Consider the following 19670-nt stretch of genomic DNA (forward strand, 5'->3'; position numbering starts at 1 on the left):
ACTGTTTTAAGGATCTTGGACATCTTTCACCTGACTGAGCAGTAAAATCCCCTGTAGAGGTATAGCATCCATGCACTCTGCCAATTTTATTTTATTTTATTGGCATTCTCCACATTGTCCACAGCACTTCTTATGCCACGGTTTGGACAGCAGGTTATTTCTATTCGTTGTCCTTTAGCAATGAAAAGAAAAATAGCGGCTCCTCCTTTTGAGCATTTTTTGTGACTTTAATTTCCAGTTCTCAAATACAGACTCTCCTTGAAAACATTGTTAACATTATCTAGTATCTTTTCCATCACCGTGGGGTTTTCTGTAATTGTCATTCCAGTCCTTTTCTAAGTACACACTGTGCAAAGGATGACCCAGAGATCGACAGCCATATCAAAGCCCAATAACAGCGTTATCTGAGAGGTTATGTGTTACTATGTCCAAGCCTCCTCACCCCTCTTCCCCTCTGTGGTGTCATCTGTATTTGAGGGCAGGGGGGGTCGCCCAGCGGCTGTGTGGTGGCTGGAGCCTATAGAGAAGACTGTTTTACACTCCTGCCTGCCTCAAAAGCGGCGATAGTTTCTTTGCGATGGGGCTCTCGCGGCTGTAACTGACAATTTCGGTATGAGATATGTCCCTAGCTCAACATAGTCTGCAGGGGGTGTGGAAACCTCATGGGGGTAAAGTGTAAAAGCCGTAGCGTGGTGGTAAACGGGGAGGCTTAGGAGGCAGTAGATGAAAACATTACTCTGCTTCTTCATTGCCTCCTGTTTGGGTGGGACTTAGTCCTGAAATATAAAATGCCAAATGTCTTACTCAGAAGGTGGCCTGTCACTCAGATACAGTCTGCAAAAACATCGAAAAAATACTCTTTATGATAAGAGAAGAAGCAGCTGCATTGGAAAACTTAGAACATCTTGCAGGGAATACATCTTTCCTCCCGCACAGCTCCTGGATGCACTAACTTTAACACCCGACTACAAGAAGAATGTTACCGTTGCCTTCTGTTTAACACAAGCTTCAGGGAGTGCCTGAGTGACAATGCCTTGTAGCTAACGAGGGGTAGTTGGGCGTATTTTAGACGGGTGGGAAGGCTTAATTACATTACTGTGTACGTGCTAGAACCAATGCATCATTGCCGTGCGGTAGCAGTAGCTTACACAATGTGACCAAGTAGTCTATTTCTGTGTATATTCTGAGGCGTAGACATAAATTCTTGCCTTGGACTCAAGAAGTTTGCCTAAGACAGGACTTCAGGGTTTAATCCGTTAAGAAGATAACGCCACTGGTACGTGAAGGAAAGCTTTCCGTGTCTTTGTTTCATTTTCAGGTAACTACACATTAAGAGTTGACTGCACCCCGCTTCTCTACAAACTGGTGTATAATCTGACAAAAGAGGTACAGAATTAGAGTATCTATTATTTGTGGCTTTCTAAGAATGTAAAACTGCAAGTTTATTAGATAAAATTGGGTTATTGAATAACGTTGGATTTATCTTATTGCTGCGCTGGAAGAATCTTGATCACTCCAAAATCAATAGCAAAACATCCCGTCAGTGGTACACGGTCCAGGCTCACAGTTCCTTGGTGTTCTTAGAAAGGTTGAAATGTGTCACTGACATAAGTGGAATATTATATGTAATATATAGTAAAAAAAAATAAATAATTAAACCAAGATGATAAAACACTTGAGCAAGATCAGTTCTCTAAAGTGATAAACATTCAAGGAAGTAAATTGCATTTTAAATTTCCATTTCATGTGCAAAAGAGAATCTATTAATTTTCACATTGGGTAGCTACCATTTTCTCTCTGTCTGTTCCCCCTGAATCTGTTTCATGTTTCACTGAGCCCCTGAAATACTGTGATAAATACTGAAAAACTGAGTGGGTTTTTCAACAGGCCAGGTGTATGGATTTGCGTGATTACAAGTGGTCTAATCATGTCTCCTTTGCTTTCACCTCTCAGGATGAATTATCATAAGGCTGAAAGATTGTGATCCATTAAAGCATAGAACTTCATTGGCCATATGAGGAGTTAACCAGATTAGGCACCTCACATGAGCCATTGTCGCTATCCTTAGCTCTGGGTTCTTCTCAATTCAGGGAAGACATCTCTGTCTGACAAGCAACATAAGCTGCCTTTAAAGGCAATGAGTAGAAATAGGTACCTTTAGGATGAGATTCATTTGGGCAAGTGTGGTTGTCTACTCTTGTACATGCAGAACTCTCAAACTATTTTTTCCTCCTGATATTAAGGGAACCCAGGTGACCTTATAGTGACCTACCAGTATCTTAAGGGGGCCTACAAGAAAGCTGGGGAGGGACTTTTTAGGATGTCGGGGAATGGTAGGACTAGAGGGAATGGATTAAAACTAGAGATGGGTCGATTCAGACTGGACGTTAGGAAGAAGCTCTTCACCATGACGGTGGTGAGACACTGGCACAGGTTGCCCAGAGAGGTGGTGGAAGCCCCATCCCTGGAAGTTTTTAAGACCAGGCTGGACGGGGCTCTGAGCAACCGGATCTAGTGGGAGATGTCCCTGCCCAGGGCAGGGGCGTTGGAACCAGATGATCGTTAAGGTCCCTTCCGACCCTAACAATTCTATGATTCTATGACTTGGTCCACTGTAAAAATCTGCACTGTGACGGCACTTGGTAGGATGACTCCAGCAATTAGTCTCCCATCCCATTCCATGCATTCCTCCTGAGTTATTTTCCAATGCAGTACACTTACTTTTAACACTGGAAATGCCATGGTTTGAATCTGGGATGGCTTATCTGTGCTATTCCCATATTTTTCTTTTCTTTTCTACATTTTATTTTCTTATCAACTCTTTTTATCTTACTTTTTCTTCCTTGCCGGGGAAGAAGCTGTGCTTGATCAAATGTTAGCTGTGACACCTCGCGCAGTGAAGGGCATTTTGTTTCACCTATAAAAATTTCTATGTCCCTAATGCTGCAGGGCCCTGGATAAAATAATTTACTTTCTGTCTGCAGCAAGCCACTTACTTGGGGATCCATTTTTCTGCAAGAGATAACCAAAGTAAAAAAATGTCCTGGGGTAAACATAGTACCTCACTCTTGATCTTAAGTCAGCTATTCAACTAATGCTGGGTTTGAGTGGAAAAATTCCATAAAGTACCATAAGAAGTCCTGGAGAGTGGCTTTTTTGAAAATTTTCCTCTTCAGCGTTATTTAAGCTTTTAACAGTAGGAGCATAATATAGACAACAGAAAGCATGACACCTATTCCATAACTCCATGCTGTTTCCTTGCTCAAAAGCTCCTGAAAGTACATTATAGTCATCCACATTCTTCATAGCTTCATTTGCAAAGGGGATTATTTTATGGTAGAGAGTTGTCAGTGAAAAGTCTCACTATTTCTGGTGCTCCTTAAAGCCGCTGTTACAGACAAAACCCGCCAATACTTTTTCTTTTCGGTTGTTCCATTGAGCAAGATTCTGCAATAACATACTCAATAACATAACTCTGCTCTTCCCTGCTTTCTGTACAGATTCAAAGAGCGCTTTACCCAGCTCTACCATATTGCCCCTGTCCAAAGAATCTCATGTGCAATCCTTTTTTTTCTTTTTACTTATTTTTCTTCGCTGTCTTGCTAAATAAATTTGAGACACTCCTTGCCACATTTTTCTAGAGGAGTATTTTCCTCTTTTTTTATGGCTAAACCTGGGAGCACCTCTCATCTCTCCGAAAAGTACAAGCATGGTTCAATTTTTACAGTGATTCAGCATTATAGTTTTCATTCCCAAACCATCTTCATTTACCACCGTTGATGTGCCACCAGTGACCTTCAGTGATCCATAAATCCCAGGCTGTGGACCTTTCCCTAGAACACTTACGCTCTTTTGATCTTTCCAGTAAGATCATTCATAGAGATTGTTGGAATTTTCCCAAGGAAAAAGGTGCTTTGATGGACTCTTGGAGAGAAGTCAGGGCATTTTCTGAAGGACCACTTCTAACTAGGGTACCATTTTTGTTGGCATAGAAGCATGTATACGGAAGACTGATAGACCCTGTAGAAATGTGGCACGTCTTTAACTTGGCTCACTGCTTCTAGCATCACAGAATAAAATCCATTTAAGGGTTCAAAAATCTTTATTCTCCGAGGCCTTAAAAATTCCAGTGAATTGGATTAGCAAAAGAAGGAGAAAAACTAACGCAACAGCCAGAACAGGGGAGGTCTGTTTTGCAGAGGCATCTGCTTTATTTTCTTTATTCTTTTTTTCCACTTGCTTTTAGGTAGCCTCTTATAACGATAACCAAAGACTAATGAAGTTAGCCAAAGATTGCAACCTGTGCCTTTGCTAATCAGTTGTGCCTTTTTCACTAATCTGAAAAAACCCCTAATTTCTCTAAGGCCTAGAAGGACTAAGGCAGAGTGATTATATTCTTAGTTTTGCTATTTCAACTGCAATACATTTGGTTTTGGATGACATTGGGAAGCTAGATGTACACATCAAAGCCTCAACCCATTAAGTCTTTGCATATGCTGGTTGTTAGTTTCTGGAACAGGAATAGCGAGAAGTCCTGCGCACCTCAGGAGTCCTAGTTAGTTCTTGGAAACAGCAAACGGGACTGAAATGTTCCCTATGCTTTGCGTTAGGCTTTTGAATGGGATCGAATTTCATTCAGGAACCCCAGCATGTGAGGGAACATTAGTGCCGATGCGGGTGATTATGCGTGTCCAAAAGGAAGTTATTTCTGTTCACATTGAAAAGCCCAACATCCCAAGATCCCTTTGCTCTTCTTGTTTTTTAGTGAGCCACTTCTCACCGAAAAAAAACGTAGTGTACACATGAAATGTCATCTTTCGAGGAGTTCTGCATTTAAGTGTGACCCTCAGATGGGACACTGAACTGTTGAAAGCCTTTTGTGGCCCTGCTCTCCTGCCAGGCTTTAGACAATTGGTCAGCACCAGCCAGTGTCTGCAATAGTCCAACTCCAATTCCCCTGTTTCTGATCATCACTTCTTACTTTGTATTTAGACTTAAAGAACTCTGCATTTTCCCTTGAGGGAGCAGTAAGCCTGTGCTGATTCTAGATTTGGATCTAAGTCAGGGCGAATTGTACGTTTTACTACATTCTCGCTGTTGCAGGAAAAAGCCAGCCAATGCGTTTTACTGAACCAGAGCTGTCAGAATAACGTCTCTGCCAGAGCACGGGGTGCTTTTACTCCCACATGTCAGAGTTCAGCTTGCTCTTATTAATGTGCCATTTTGAATTTAGCCCTCGAACTTGACCAAAGTGCCCTGAAAATGACAGCAGCCAAGCAGTAGCTTCACAAAGTTGTCATTTTTCTGCTAGCTGCTGACAGAATCTCAGCGGTCAGCGCTCCTTGGATTTTCAATTTGGAGTCTGTATATTTTCCAAAGCAGAATTTAAGTCTCGACAATACTGCGGGACGATGTACCTAGACGTGAACACTTATGCTTTGTATTTTGTAAAAAAAAAATAAATAAATCCCAATCCTCTGCATATCGTAACCACTCTTATATTTAAAGAACCATGACTATTAAAGGTTGTTTAAGTGTGGAGGCGAGAACAGGGCCAGAGTCTTCATTTGTTTTTACCTCTGCCACAGATTTTCTGAGAGCTTTGGTCAACTAATTTTATACCCAGTCACGGCTCTCCTGGCTGTATGATGGCTTTTCCATCCTGGTTACATAGCTTTTTGATGTTTTTTAAGGTAAGGCTGTGACTTACATATGTACATATAGTGTCTTGCACAGCGGTGCTCCAGCCTTGCTTGAGTCCCCTTGGCACCGCTGTAATACAGTTAATGGCTGGTTTTGACCCTTCTTTCTAGCACAATTCTTTTGTACCTTTTCTGTAGCAAAAAGCATTCAAAATTCAAGCTTAACCTGTTGAGAGATTATTGCTGCTGTGTGGGGCAAACCTCCACGGGGTTAGGGCTATCTCCCTTGCCTGCTGAAAGGAAAACAGCTGGGGTGTCCTGGCTGCTGGAGGAGCTCCATAGTGCTACCTCTCCTGTGAGGACAGACTGCGAGAGTTGGGGTTGTTCAGCCTGGAGAAGAGAAGGCTCCGGGGAGACCTTATAGCAGCCTTCCAGTGCCTAAAGGGGGCCTAAAGGAAAGCTGCGGAGGGACTTTTTGCAAGGGCATGTAGTGATAGGATGAGGGTAATGGCTTCAAACGGGAAGAGGGTAGATTTAGACTGGATATCAGGAAGAAACTTTTCACTATGAGGGTGGTGAGACACTGGCCGAGGTTGCCCAGAGGAGCTGTAGATGCCCCATCCCTGGAAGTGTTCAAGGCCAGGTTGGACGGGGCTTTGAGCAACCCGGTCTGGTGGGAGGTGTCCCTGCCGAGGGCGGGGGGGTTGGAACTGGGTGGTCTTTAAGGTCCATTCCAACCCAAACCATTCTGTGATTCTATGATCCTACATGTGCTGTGGTGTGTGTACATACACAGTGCAATAATAGAGTGGTAGGAAGTCCCAGAAATCTGCAGGATCCATCTCCCCCCAAAGCTGATGAGCTCCAGCTAGCATCCTTGAGCTTTAAACCTGCTCTTCCCCACTTTCTGTGGTTGGTTCCAAGTGCCTGCGAGGTGTTTTTCGTGGTTGGGAATCATAAATGTGTATAACAAATGTAAATAGTGTATGCGTACTTCCCTGCATACAGCAATGCTGTTGATTAACAACGATGCAGGTAGCTGTAAAGGTCTCCTTTGATACTGAATTAAGTTAGAGGTACTTCCAATGAGATTATGTTTTCCTCTCCAGATTTTAAGCCCTGATGAGGGTTATGAAAATAAGTCTCTTTATGACAGTTGGCTTGAGAAAGATCCTTCAACCGACAATAATAGCTATCCCAGGTAAGCTGTTAATCTGTTTTTTCTCTCCCAATATTTTCATCAGAGCATAGCATGGCTCCTCTCCAGAATTTTTCAAGATGTGCTACTGATGACAGCAATAGAAAACCTTTTAGTACAAGGTGACTCTATAGCAATATCTTTTAAAGTAAAATAAAATAAAATTTTATGACTTTTTTTTTTTAAACGATGGTGACATCTATGCCTGCTGTAAAATGAAACCTCACACTTTTTAAGGGCCTTTTATTAGTAGAAAAGCAATTTGGAAAGCAATCAAAAAAGACCAGGGTGGGGAAAGAGTTTGAAATATAGTTTAGTCACCCTCTGGATGAGATAATATCAGAATTGTTAGGATAAGCAAATGCTTAGTTGAAAGAAACTGCCTAGAGCGGTAATTAAAAAGCTCTCTTGATACTTATTCTTTGGTTATACAATGAATGTAAATGTAATGCATTACAAATCTATAACTGAAGCTATTAAAACTTCATATTTGAAGGTGTTAAAACTCCAAAACGCTGTTTGAGCCTGTGACTCACAGGGCTAAATCTTATTCAAAATGTGGCGTTACTCACGTGCGGGAAAAAGAATCGCCCCTTTGTGTGATGTGGCCAAAGCGTTGTGCGTGTATTGCCCTGCCGTTCGGACCCTGGTAAGGTGAGGGTCCAGATTTGTTAGACTCACTGAGATTTCCTCCTTTTGAAAAAGTTACCAGATCTGATCTTTCTCAGTCGATACGAATAGTTCCTTACATATATTTATACCAACAGAAGAACTTTAGCCGGGTTATTTTTCTTCTTTAGCTGAGAAACACCAATTATTCACCAGGCTGGACATATAAACGTAAAACAATATAAAACTTAAATAAATATTTGAAAATACTTAGAATATTACGTCCGTCTTTATTATTTTTCTTTTCCCTCTGTCCTGCCATACCTACCCAGTAGATGGCAATATTTACTTGTAAGTAACAAATGCTAATCCTGCCTTCTGCGGTGGAAACTATTTATCAGTCTTAGATTCCACTGTGGAGACACAGTAATCTAAACGCATCTGTCTTTACATCTATCGCTGCACAATTCATATTAGTCTGGAAATAGATGATGAACGCTTTAAGATTGCAGAGACGTGTCTGATACAATTTTATGGCACTTGCGCGTGATGCCTACGCTCTTTCTTAAATGTGGTCAGTGTCATAAGCAGGATTGCCACCTCTGAAAGGTCTTCTGAGTAATATAAGATACTGAATTAGCGTGGTGAATAAAATCAGTTAGAACAATTAAGCTTGCCACTCAGCTAGTCTCTGATCTTACTAGTGTCCCTGATGTGCCCTCCGGAAGAAGTGACCTCCATTCCTTTGAAAAAAATCTGCATTTTGCATAAGTTACTACCATACTGTAATGTAAGCGGTCTCACTAAGATTGGTCTTTCCTACATGTAGAATAAACAAACTGGGATCAGGCAGTGATTTTGAAGCTTACTTTCAGCGACTGGGAATTGCGTCGGGCAGAGTCCGTTACACTAAGAACAGGGTAAGTCTTCCACGTTGCTTGAAGATGTTTGGTAGTGCTGAGCCGTCATCTTTTAAAAACAGTTTTTCGTGATTAATAAAGCTACAAGGAATCTTTGACCGGTTTGCATATCAGTGCCCTTTCTTAATTTAGCAAGAAATGTAAATGTTTGGAGAATAAAACGTTTCAGTGATGCATATATTCTATACGCTGTCAAGTTCACAGAAAGGTATTTATAGAATCTGATTGGAGGTGTATACTTCATGCCACCGTACGATTAATAGGACCCTTAATGTACAAATCTTCCTTGATTGTGTTCAGAAATAACTACACAAGGGGGGGCCATCGGGGAGGATTTCTGCTATGCAAACCCCCACTGCTTTCACTTTTAACGAGGGCAATCTCTGTACAGTGACCTGAAGGCAAGTCTGTGTAGACAGAGAGAAGGAAGCCTGCTCACTTAATCTGGTGCGACAGTCCATGGATTCGAGCTGCTTCAGTTTCCTAAAGTAAACACACAAAAATGGAAGGACAGTAAATCGCGTTTTGTAGTAAATCGCTTTTTTGATTTGGAAACTGTGCAAAACATCATAGTCGTTAAGTGATCAATACATCCCTTAACTGCCGTTAGAATACAGGGCACTGACAAATTTGCTTGCTCTTTTTCAGAAAGCAGACAAATTCAGCAATTATCCTGTTTATCACACCGTGTATGAGACCTTTGAGTTAGTGGAAAAGTTTTATGACCCCACCTTCAAGAAACAGCTTACAATTGCCCAGTTACGGGGCAAACTGGTTTATGAACTGGCAGATTCCCAGGTCATTCCATTTGACTGTAGAGATTACGGAGAAGCCTTAAAAGGATATAGCAATAGAATTTATAAATTGGCCAAGAAACATGAAGAACAGCTGAAAACCTACAAAGTATCATTTGGTGAGTAATAGCCACAACAGTATTTCTTACCTGCGTTAATGAGACTTATGCAAGGGCATGATATATCTGTTAAAGCTCTGTTTCCCTTATTTCCCTGTTTCAATTCTCCTGTCATAATAAAGAGCCTCTATTTCTTTTTTTTTTTTCCTAAGCATAACACGGGTTTAACACATTATAGATGCGAGGGTTCTAGATGAGAGGGTCACAATAACTTTCATGCATATTACTAATTTTGGGCGTTATTGCAGTGCTGACGAGCAGTCATGGGACACAATCAGATGCAGAACAAAGGGATAGTATCAGCCTGCTTCTCACGTTCTTGCTTAAGAAAGAAGACCAGTTAAACATTGAGGGCAACTGTTTGGAACTTGGGAGACACAGGTGTCCATTCCTCCTCAGCCAAAGACTTCATCTGACCTTGGGAAACGTGCTGACCCTCTGTCTCTGTGCCTGGATGCCACTTGTAGGCAACAGAAGCACCTCTCTAACTCTTCTGCAAAAATGCATCCATCTGCTGAGCGCTTGAACACATTGCAATGAAACAGGTCGGATGCAGCAGAGTGCTCTTGATCCCAAGCTAGGAATGCTTCCACGGTAATTTTCTTTCTCTCCCCCTCTTTCCTTCCTTCCTTCCTTCCTTCCTTCCTTCCTTCCTTCCTTCCTTCCTTCCTTCCTTCCTTCCTTCCTTCCTTCCTTCCTTCCTTCCTTCCTTCCTTCCCTCTCCCTTTCTCTCTTTCTCTCTGTGTCTTTTTCTCTCTCTCTGTCTCCCATTCTCTCTCTCTCCTTCTCTCTTTCTATCTTTTTGTGTTTCCGTACCAAGGAGGATTTTCAGTTGGTCCTAATTAACTTGGTATCTGAGGCACCCATGGTTTAGAGACGTAAACTAGCTTTTTGGAGACGCAGTACGCTTTCGGGTGGTGTGAAGCATTAGAAGTAACTCAAATCAAATCCTCGTTTTGGAAAAACTAAATAGTTTAAAACTTTGTGTAATGGCTTAGGTGAAAAATTCTTGACTAGTTTGAAAAGTCACCCTTTTTTGTGAAAAGGCCACTCAAGACAGGAAGCTTTCACAGAATCACAGAATGGTTCGGGTTGGAAGGGACCTTAAAGATCATCTAGTTCCAACCCCCCTGCCCTGGGCAGGGACACCGCCCACTAGACCAGGCTGCTCAAAGCCTCATCCAGCCTGGTCTTGAACACTTCCAGGGATGGGCCACTGACAACTTCCCTGGGCAACCTGTTCCAGTGCCTCACCACCCTCACAGTAAAGAATTTCTTCCTGAGAGCCAATCTAAATCTACCCTCCTTCAGTTTGAGGCCGTTACCCCGTGCCCTATCATTACACTCCCTCATCCACCGTCCCTCCCAGTCCCTCCTGGAGGCCCCCTTTAGGGACTGGAAGGCTGCTAGAAGGTCTCCTTGGAGCCTTCTCTTCTCCAGGCCAAACAACCCCAACTTACTCAGCCTCTCTTCATAGCAGAGGTTCTCCAGCCCTCTGATCATCTTCGTGGCCCTCCGTTGGACCCGTTCCAACATGTCCATGTCCTTCCTGTGCTGAGGACTCCAGAGCTGGACGCAGTACTCCAGGTGGGGTCTCACCACAGTGGAGTAGAGGGGGAGAATCGCCTCCCTCGACCTCCTGGACACACTGCTTTTGATGCAGCCCAGGATGCAGTTGGCTTTCTGTGCTGCAAGCGTGCATTGCCTGCTCATGTTGAGCTTCTCGTCCACCAGCACCCCCAAGTCCTTCTTCTCAGGGCTGCTCTCAAGCCATTCTCTGCCCAACCTGTATTTGTGCCTGGGATTGCCCCAAGCCAGGTGCAGGACCTTGCACTTGGCCTGGTTGAACTTCATGAGGTTGGCATGGGCCCACCTCTCCAGCCTGTCCAGGTCCCTCTGGATGGCATCCCTTCCCTCCAGTGTGTCGACCGTGCCACACAGCTTGGTGTCGTTGGCAAACTTGCTGAGGGGGCACTCAATCCCACTGTCCGTGTCACCAACAAAGACGTTAAACAGCACTGGTCCCAGTACCCTTTGCATGATGGATCATCTGGTCTCAGATTTTGCATAACACAAGGATTTATTTCCATACGTCCTTGTGTTTCCTGCAACACAACTCGTAAGGAAACACCAAGTCTGGACTTTCTTTTTGCAGTAGTAGAACATCTACCAAAATTTCTGTTAAATGATTTATTTTTATTATTTGGGTTTCTTTCTTATTTATGTTTAGAAGTTACCCAAACTACCTTCTGACTAATACATCTTTTTTTTGTTGCTAGATTCTAGAAGCAATCTTTTTTTTAGCTTTTTGCTCTGCAAGTATCACTTAACTCTCTCCTTAATAACTTTATAGATGTGTCACTTTGACCAGTTTTACAAAAACTCTATTTTTTAGTCTGAAAAGACTTTTCTCTGATGCCTGATCAGTTTTAAATTATTTCTTGAATAAAACTGCAATTTCTAATTTTTGTTTAGTCTGTTACATCGGAATGCATTAAAATGTATGGGTAGATTTTACAATACTGTGAAAATTAAAATTCATTTCACTCAGAATTTTCATAGAATTGCCTATTGACGACACTGAATGTCAGAAAATAGTTCATTAAGCCTGAATAAATCACAGAATTGTCCTTCCATACAATAGATTAAGGTTTTTATTTGCCTTTGGATTCACATTTCATCTGTTCCTCTGCAACAATGAAGGCTGGAAACCTTTTTTCATGAAATACGTACTCGTAGTTATATGCTAGCAGGAAATAAGGTTTGCAGGGAAAAAAGAAATGCGATATTTTCTGAAAGCAACACCGCTGGCAGCACTGAGTAGCTGGTGAGCCTGAGCACAAATTCTCTTACGTGTTTTCAGATGACCTTTTTTTTTTTTTTTTTCCTCTCTTAAATCTCCTCCTACTGCTTCTGAAATACGATCGGTTGCCACGATATAACCATGATGTCAGCAGGGCAGGACTCTGTCCTCTGGCAAGCTTCCAACTATTGCCACCCTTGTCGGCAAGCGTAAATTCTCACCCTCACAAGGGGACATGGATGTGTCTTTACTGCAGTCCCTGAACAGGTCACATACGTGAAATCTGTGCCTCTGATTACGTGAACTAAACGAAAGTATCAATACAAGAACAAGCAAGTGTAGGCTGGTGGTGACTAAGTAAGCTTGCTAGAAATAGAAGAGCAAATGAGACTGCAGAACAGCTTTCAGCAGGAGTCCTGGGAACAGAAAGCCAGTCACACCAAATAGGGGGATAAACTTATAAACAGTGGTGATAAATTTATAAACAGTGAAGGGCCATAATTGCCAACAGAGGACTGGGTTTAGGAGATGAGCTAATCCTATGCCCCTTATTCCTGTACGATCAACGAGAGGATTCTCTGGTTTATCTGAAGTTTTCTGAAACTTGTGGGCAAAATGTGCAAGTTGTAAATCTTCTCTCTTTGTAATTGAGTTGAATTTGGGGAAGGCCAGGAGTTCTTCTCCTGATAACATCCACCTTTTGTTTACTCTACAAAATAGTTGTATAAATTGATAATTTTCCCAGGTCTGTATTAAATAGACCCATCCACAGGAGAGTCATCACAGCTGATACTGTCATTAAAAGAAAGGCCTGCTGCTTCTTTGGCTAAGTTATTTCACACGTCTTGGACATACTGCCAGGGACTGAGCGGGAAAAAACAACTGACGTAGCCGCCAGCCTGCGGGCGCGTCACACCTAGTCGGGTGTCCTGGTTTGAGGTAAAACCGCGACATCAGGCATAACAGGCAAAATCCTGGGGTTTGATTAGCAGCCCGGTGGGATGGCGGGCAGGCTCCGGGCAGAGACACCTCCTGTGCTGTTGGTCTAGCCCACGAGTGGAGCGAGCAGTCCACTTCAGTCTGCCCTGTCTGTCACCGCGGCCTATGGTCGTTGTGTCTTTTACGCCTCACCTAATACTACTCAATATACACATCGCACCCTTCTGTTGTGATATGAATAGGGCATAATGTTCCAAGAGGGAAATCCCGCTGTCCTTCCACGGCCTGCTGGAAGAACTGGTATTTTTTACGTAAGTCGGGCTTTTTATACCTAAATGCTGTGTTGCACCCCTTTGTAAAAAGCAAACTGCAGAGATCTCCATTTGCGATGCCAGCCAGGCTTTTCCTTGGCAGGCAGAGGGAAGTTGTGGACTTGTGAAGGCTTTATCAAGCTTTCTGCTTTATTGTTGGCCTCATTTCACAGGGTCTTTGCCTATCACTGCTGGTGGTGCAGCTCTTTAAAGTCTGCACGAGGGAAACTAATGAATTATGGAAAACCAACAAAATTAATTCAATTATAACAGGAAAATGAACGTAGTTTTTCATTGGGCAAATGAAAGGTATATTGGGGTCAGCAGATACACTCAAGTTGCTCACAAAGTCCTTCCTTTTCTAGATCCTCTTTTTTCTGCTGTGGTGAACTTCTCAAAGGCTGCTGCTGAATTTCATAGGAGACTTGAACAAGTTGACAAGAAAGAGTAAGTCTGAAAAAACCCTATTTTTTTTTTATATATATATATATGTATATGTATGTATATGGTATATCTGTCTTAGGTACCTGGGGTGGCAGTTCTTTCTTTCCAGTGACTACCCAAGGAGACTCTCATTAGTGTAGAACAGAGCACTTGAACTCTGAGACAGGAAATATCTGCTAAGATGACTTCTGCTTCCCGTGATGAATAGTATCAGCTGCAAAGCTTATTACTAGGATCAGCTTGTCATTAAAATTATTGTAATACACGGAAAGGCGGCTAGCAGTAAAAGTTCAAGTTGGAGTGAGCTCTGTATTTAGGCATCTACACTTGAGTGTTGTAGGTGATGGCAGAATTTGTACTTTCAGCACACCTCAAGAAGACAGGATGATGCTTCAGAGTATGTAAGATATCCATATGATGCTTGCAAACCTAAGGGCCCCATAGGACTCCTGTGCCCTCTGAGTGCTGTGGCTGGAGGCCAGGTGCTCCTAAACACCTTGTATGGTACCAGATACAGGGACCAGAATGGGTCCAGCGGAGGGCCATGAAGATGATCAGAGGGCTGAAGCCCCTCTGCTGTGAGGACAGGCTTAGAGAGTTGGGGTTGTTCAGCCTGGAGAAGAGAAGGCTCTGAGGAGACCTTGCAGTGGCCTTCCAGTCCCTAAAGGGGAGGGGGTCTTTATCAGGGAGTGTAATGATAGGAGACGGGGTAACAGCCTCAAACTGAAGGAGGGTAGATTTAGATTGGCTCTCAGGAAGAAATTCTTTACTGTAAGGGTGGTGAGGCACTGGAACAGGTTGCCCAGGGAAGCTGTCAGTGCCCCATCCCTGGCAGTGTTCAAGGCTAGGCTGGATGGGGCTTTGAGCAACCTGGTCTAGTGGGAGGTGTCCCTGCCCAGGGCAGGTGGCTTGGAACTAGATGATCTTTAAGGTCCCTTTCAACCCGAACCATTCTGTGATTCTGTGAGATAGTTGTGTTTAGGCAACTGTATCCCATCCTTACTATGTTACTGTATAGATTAGATCAGGAGTTTGGACACTTGACTTATGGGTGGACACCAAAATCTTCATCTTGACCTAAATCTCAGCCTTCCTCTCCCCTCTGTTAAGTGAGATGCTTCTAGTGCCATTTAGTACTAAACAAGTATCTGACACTCTCAGAAAGTCTCCCATCTGATTTTGCATAGTCTGAAATCTTGTAGTTGAGTTTTCTGACACAGACATCTTAATGCATTAATATAAGATGTATTGAATATCTCCTTGCAAAACCTCATCCTTTTGCAAACTGTAGACCATCTTTGTCATTTTGTTTTTCTCTCCAATGGGGAGGAAAAGTGTTTAAATGAAACTGGGAAGTCATGTTTCTTCATTGTGTGAAATGTCTCTCTCTCCATTTCCTGCAGTCCAGTCGCAGTGCGAATCATGAACGATCAGCTGATGTTTATAGAAAGAGCTTTCATTGATCCTCTTGGCTTACCAGGAAGGAAGTTTTACAGGTGAGGCAACAAGGTTCTTGAGCAGCTGTCTGAGGCACTGTATTGTTGCGGGTGAACCCCATCCTAACTGACGGGTCAGATGAACTGCTCTATATAGGCCTCGTATAGGAATTATACCTCAGCAGACTCTGATTTAAGGAACAATCCAGTGAGTAGCGGAATTTGTTTACAACCTCCAAGGAGAACTCCTTGGCTGCACCAGTCTTGTCATAGAATCATAGAATCATAGGGTTGGAAGGCACCTCTGGAGATCATCTAGTCCAACCCCCCTGCCAGAGCAGGATCACCCAGAGCAGGTGGCACAGGAACGCGTCCAGGTGGGTTCTGAATGTCTCCAGAGACGGAGACTCCACCACCTCTCTGGGCAGCCTGTGCCAGAGCTCTGCCACCCTCACAGGAAAGAAGTTCCTCCTCATGTTTAGGTGGAACTTCCTATGCTCAAGTTTGTGCCCGTTACCTCTTGTCCTGTTGCTGGGCACCACTGAAAAGAGCCCGGCCCCATCCTCCTGACACCCACCCTTTCCGTATTTCTAAGTGTTGATAAGATCCCCCCTCAGTCGTCTTTTTTCCAGACTGAAGAGACTCAAGTCCCTCAGCCTTTCTTCATCAGAGAGCTGTTCCAGTCCCCTCATCACCCTGGTAGCCTTTTGCTGTCCCCTCTCCAGCAGTTCCCTGTCCTTCTTGAACCAGGGAGCCCAGAACTGGACCCAGTACTCCAGATGCGGCCTCCCCAGGGCCGAGCAGAGCGGGAGGAAGGATGACCTCCCTCCACCTGCTGGCCACACTCTTCTTGATGCCCCCCCAGGATGCCATTGGCCTTCTTGGCCACAAGGGCACATTGCTGGCTCATGGTCATCCTGTTGCCCACCAGGACTCCCAGGTCTCTTTCCACAGAGTTGCTCTCCAGCAGGTCAGCCCCCAACCTGGACTGGTGCAGGGGGTTATTCCTCCCCAGGTGCCGCACCCTACGCTTGCCCTTATTGAATTTCATAAGGTTCCTCTCTGCCCAACTCTCCAACCTGGCCGGGTCTCTCTGTATGGCGGCACAGCCTTCTGGTGTGTCAGCCACCCGCCCCCCCAGCTTTGTGTCATCAGCTTTTTGGTGCCTAGTTCCTCTTCTTGGGTCTGGCGCTCTGGCTTTTTCAGCCATCATACTCTGTGACTTTTATTTGCAGGTGCATAGTACTACTTCTGTTACCGCGTGCTCTTTTAAATCTGTGCAAAGTATTCAGTAGAGCATCAACTGTATGGAAAGAAAGGAGAAACGAGGGTAGAGTAGAAAGGCGAGGAGGATGAGAACAGATGTGTGGTGAGGGTCAGGTGAAGAGAGAAGTCCAGAATTTTATTTTTTACTTCCTTGCATTTATTAATGTACTTTTAGTGTTTATTTCCATTTGGGAGGACTGTTTCCCATGCTACAAATGTGCTTTGATAATTCATCTGAACAAAACCAATTTAAAAGCAGATCTGAAACTATTCATTATTTAAGAAAATACCCACCAACAATAAAATTGATATTTTTGCACAGTTCTGTTCCAACATGATCTCTTCTTCTCTGAAGAATTCACGCTTTTCTCAAGAATTCTCCCATAGATTTTTTTTTTCCCCCCCTCTTTTTACATTCCTTTCCCGGATCTGCTGACCATCCTTCAACTGCTTAGTTATTTTTGAGGTTTCTGTTCCACTTCTCATTGCGCACCCATAACTAGTTTTACTCCCTGTTCCAGAATGTCACATTAGTTCAACAGATTTATTGAGCATTTAACATGATTTTGTTTCCTAATTAGACAAATTCATCGTCTCTTCCCAAGGAGATGGCTACCTGTCCTAAATTTGTGCCCTTTCCCATAGCTTGTGCCAATGGGGCTGCTTCCTCCTGTCCTTTTGAAGACAGGTACAGGTAGATTTCCTCCGTGTTTGGTAAATTCTGATCTTCACAGGATCCATAGGTGCGTTATGTAGCACACATACAGTTCCCTACAACGAACGCGCACACCGCTAATGGTCATTTTATTTACTATACCTAACATTTTTTCCTTCTTTCCCCACAGACATGTCATCTTTGCTCCAAGCAGTCACAACAAGTACGCTGGAGAGTCCTTCCCGGGGATCTATGATGCCATGTTTGACATTGAAAGCCAAGCAGATCAGCGTGGAGCCTGGGAAGAAGTCAAGAGGCAGATTTCCATTGCAGCCTTCACCGTGCAGGCAGCAGCAGAGACGCTGGAAGAAGTAGCGTAGGATGAGGGCTTGGAAAAGCCCAGCCGAATAGCAAAGTCTGAAAGGCGCTGTAGTCGGGCTATGACAGCGTCCCCGTCTCTCCTGAGTGCCTGCCTGGCGGAGTTACCAACCTTCTGCCTGCGTGCAAGCGTACAGGTGGGGTGAGAAGGAGCTCTGTGTATCAAAGAGCTCCTGAGCTAGAAATTACTGCTTTTCTGATACTGACAAAACTGTAGCTTTAGGAACAACCCTAGGTGGAAGCAAATGTGGAGGTGGGGAGAAGCAAGAATCAGTCCCCAATTAGAGTTTTCTGAAAGATCTGCCGATTTTGAGGACCCGTTATTTTGGAGGTAGAATTACAAACCCAGTTGTTGGCCAAGCTACCTGTGAATCTCCCCTGTAGCAGTGATCCACAGCACACGTTTCAAGAGAAAAATTAAAGCACTCCTCAGCACGTGCATTTTTCTTGTTCTGATAATTTCTTTTCTAATATAAGGCACCAAAGGCGTCTGTGTGTTTTATAATCTATTCTGCAGGACTGCTGAGTGTTTATTATACTGATGCGCTTTCTTTTCCTGAAAAAAATAAAATACTGTCCCTCCTGCCGATTGCCAAAGTAGTACTTGCCATCCTTGATAATCAGAGAAAACAGCTGCTGAGCTGCAGAAATCCCAAAGCATTTTCTCAGGGAGCGAGCGTCCGTCCCTCTGAGAGACAGTGTGCCCTTCCCTCCTCAATTCGCACTTTGGCAGATGCAGACTGTGGGGATAACCAAAAGCCGACCTCCCTGCTCCTGTTGAGGCTTTCACTAGTCCCAAACCCATGGCAGCTTTTGTTCCTATGTTTTTTTTTTCCTGGGAGATCTCTTTTCACGCAGATGCCTTCTTCCCGGTTGAGGGAGCTGGAGGACATAGTTGCTGCTGGCCTGGGGCTTGAGGTTATTGTGTCCTCAAATAAGACCTGAAGAAAGTTTCCCATCCGGAGCTGCTTTTTACCAAGAGAAACTGAAATGCATGAGCGAGAAGGGTAATCGTACAAAACTGTTTAATTTGTAAAAAAAATTGATTCTTGCTTCATTTGCCCTTTAAATGTGCTTCTCATCTACATGCTTTAAAACTAATAAAATCGTTAGACTTTTATTAAATCACATTCCAGTTTGTGGGGGCTGATAATAACCAGTTTCTTCTCTTATGTATAACATACTACAATTCTTCTCACAACCATAAATTGCACCAGGTTGTGGGAATAAAATCCTTTTCGTTTTGTGGGGAATAGAACAGATGCGGTACTAAAAAAGACAGAATTAGAGAAACAGGATAATTATTGGGCTACAGAAAGGCTTGTTCTCGTCTCATATGCCTTGAATTCCGACAAGGGAAGCAGAAATTACTGCTTCAGTCCTTTGGGAAGTTGTTTTGGGGGGTATATGCCACCAAGAAGAGCGGCCTTCATTGGCATCAGTTCCAACAAGCCTCTCGGAAAGACGAAGGACTCGGTACCTATGGATGTTGTGCTCATAATTTACTGCGAAATTGCTTTTCACAAATCAAGCCTTAAGGCACACGAGGAGGAAATTACACTTCCACAGTCCATGCTTTACCTCTTCTGTGGGAAAAAGCAATGTTTAACTGACCTCGTCAGGACGCACGTACGGGACACGAGTGGTCGATGCTGAGGACACCAGAACAGCGACAGTGTTTTTGTCGTTCTCTTTACTTCTACCTGACTGGCGCCACTCACCGTTAAGTTTTTCAACTCCCCACCCGTAGCTCAAGGTGCAGCTGAAGGACGCGGTACCCTGTCGACGGTGACTGGTACGTAACTGCGCTGCTGCTTCTTCCCTTCCCCCGCATCACCCGCTCCTCCTGCCCCGTCACAGCTTTGTGCAAACTGGAGTTCTGCGGTTGGGGTCAGTGACTGAATGCACCCCCAAGGAAGGGGTGGGGTCTCTGGACAGTGGAAAAAAGCCACCGGTGCCTCTTCCTTGTGAAGAGCAGCCAGCTTTGGAGCTGACAGTGGTCGCTGCTGTAGGATCATCAGAGAATAAGGCAAAGAAGGAATTACCCCATAAAAAGGAAATATCTGACGAAGCGTGCTTCCTCCCTGATTTACAGAAATCTCTTTAATACTGTAAATCGATGAACAAACATCTCACCAGTAAACACACTTTTTCAG

At 43.8% G+C, this 19670-nt stretch overlaps 1 protein-coding gene across 3 annotated transcripts in view; it reads left to right on the top strand.

The window, feature by feature from the left end:
• The window catches only part of LOC128909812 (N-acetylated-alpha-linked acidic dipeptidase 2-like), a 38430-nt gene extending 19786 nt beyond the window's left edge, over positions 1-18644 (top strand). For all 3 annotated transcript variants that reach the window (XM_054202079.1, XM_054202088.1, XM_054202098.1), the window contains exons 13-19: positions 1319-1386; positions 6752-6843; positions 8279-8369; positions 9018-9282; positions 13701-13782; positions 15183-15275; positions 17327-18644. In XM_054202079.1, coding sequence (XP_054058054.1) covers positions 1319-1386; positions 6752-6843; positions 8279-8369; positions 9018-9282; positions 13701-13782; positions 15183-15275; positions 17327-17516 — 881 coding nt within the window. In that variant the 3' untranslated portion in view covers positions 17517-18644. The remainder of the gene's footprint in view (positions 1-1318; positions 1387-6751; positions 6844-8278; positions 8370-9017; positions 9283-13700; positions 13783-15182; positions 15276-17326) is intronic.
• The last annotated feature ends 1026 nt before the right edge of the window (positions 18645-19670 follow it).

The sequence above is a fragment of the Rissa tridactyla genome, chromosome 1, assembly GCF_028500815.1.
Source record: "Rissa tridactyla isolate bRisTri1 chromosome 1, bRisTri1.patW.cur.20221130, whole genome shotgun sequence".
NCBI classification, from domain to species: domain Eukaryota; kingdom Metazoa; phylum Chordata; class Aves; order Charadriiformes; family Laridae; genus Rissa; species Rissa tridactyla.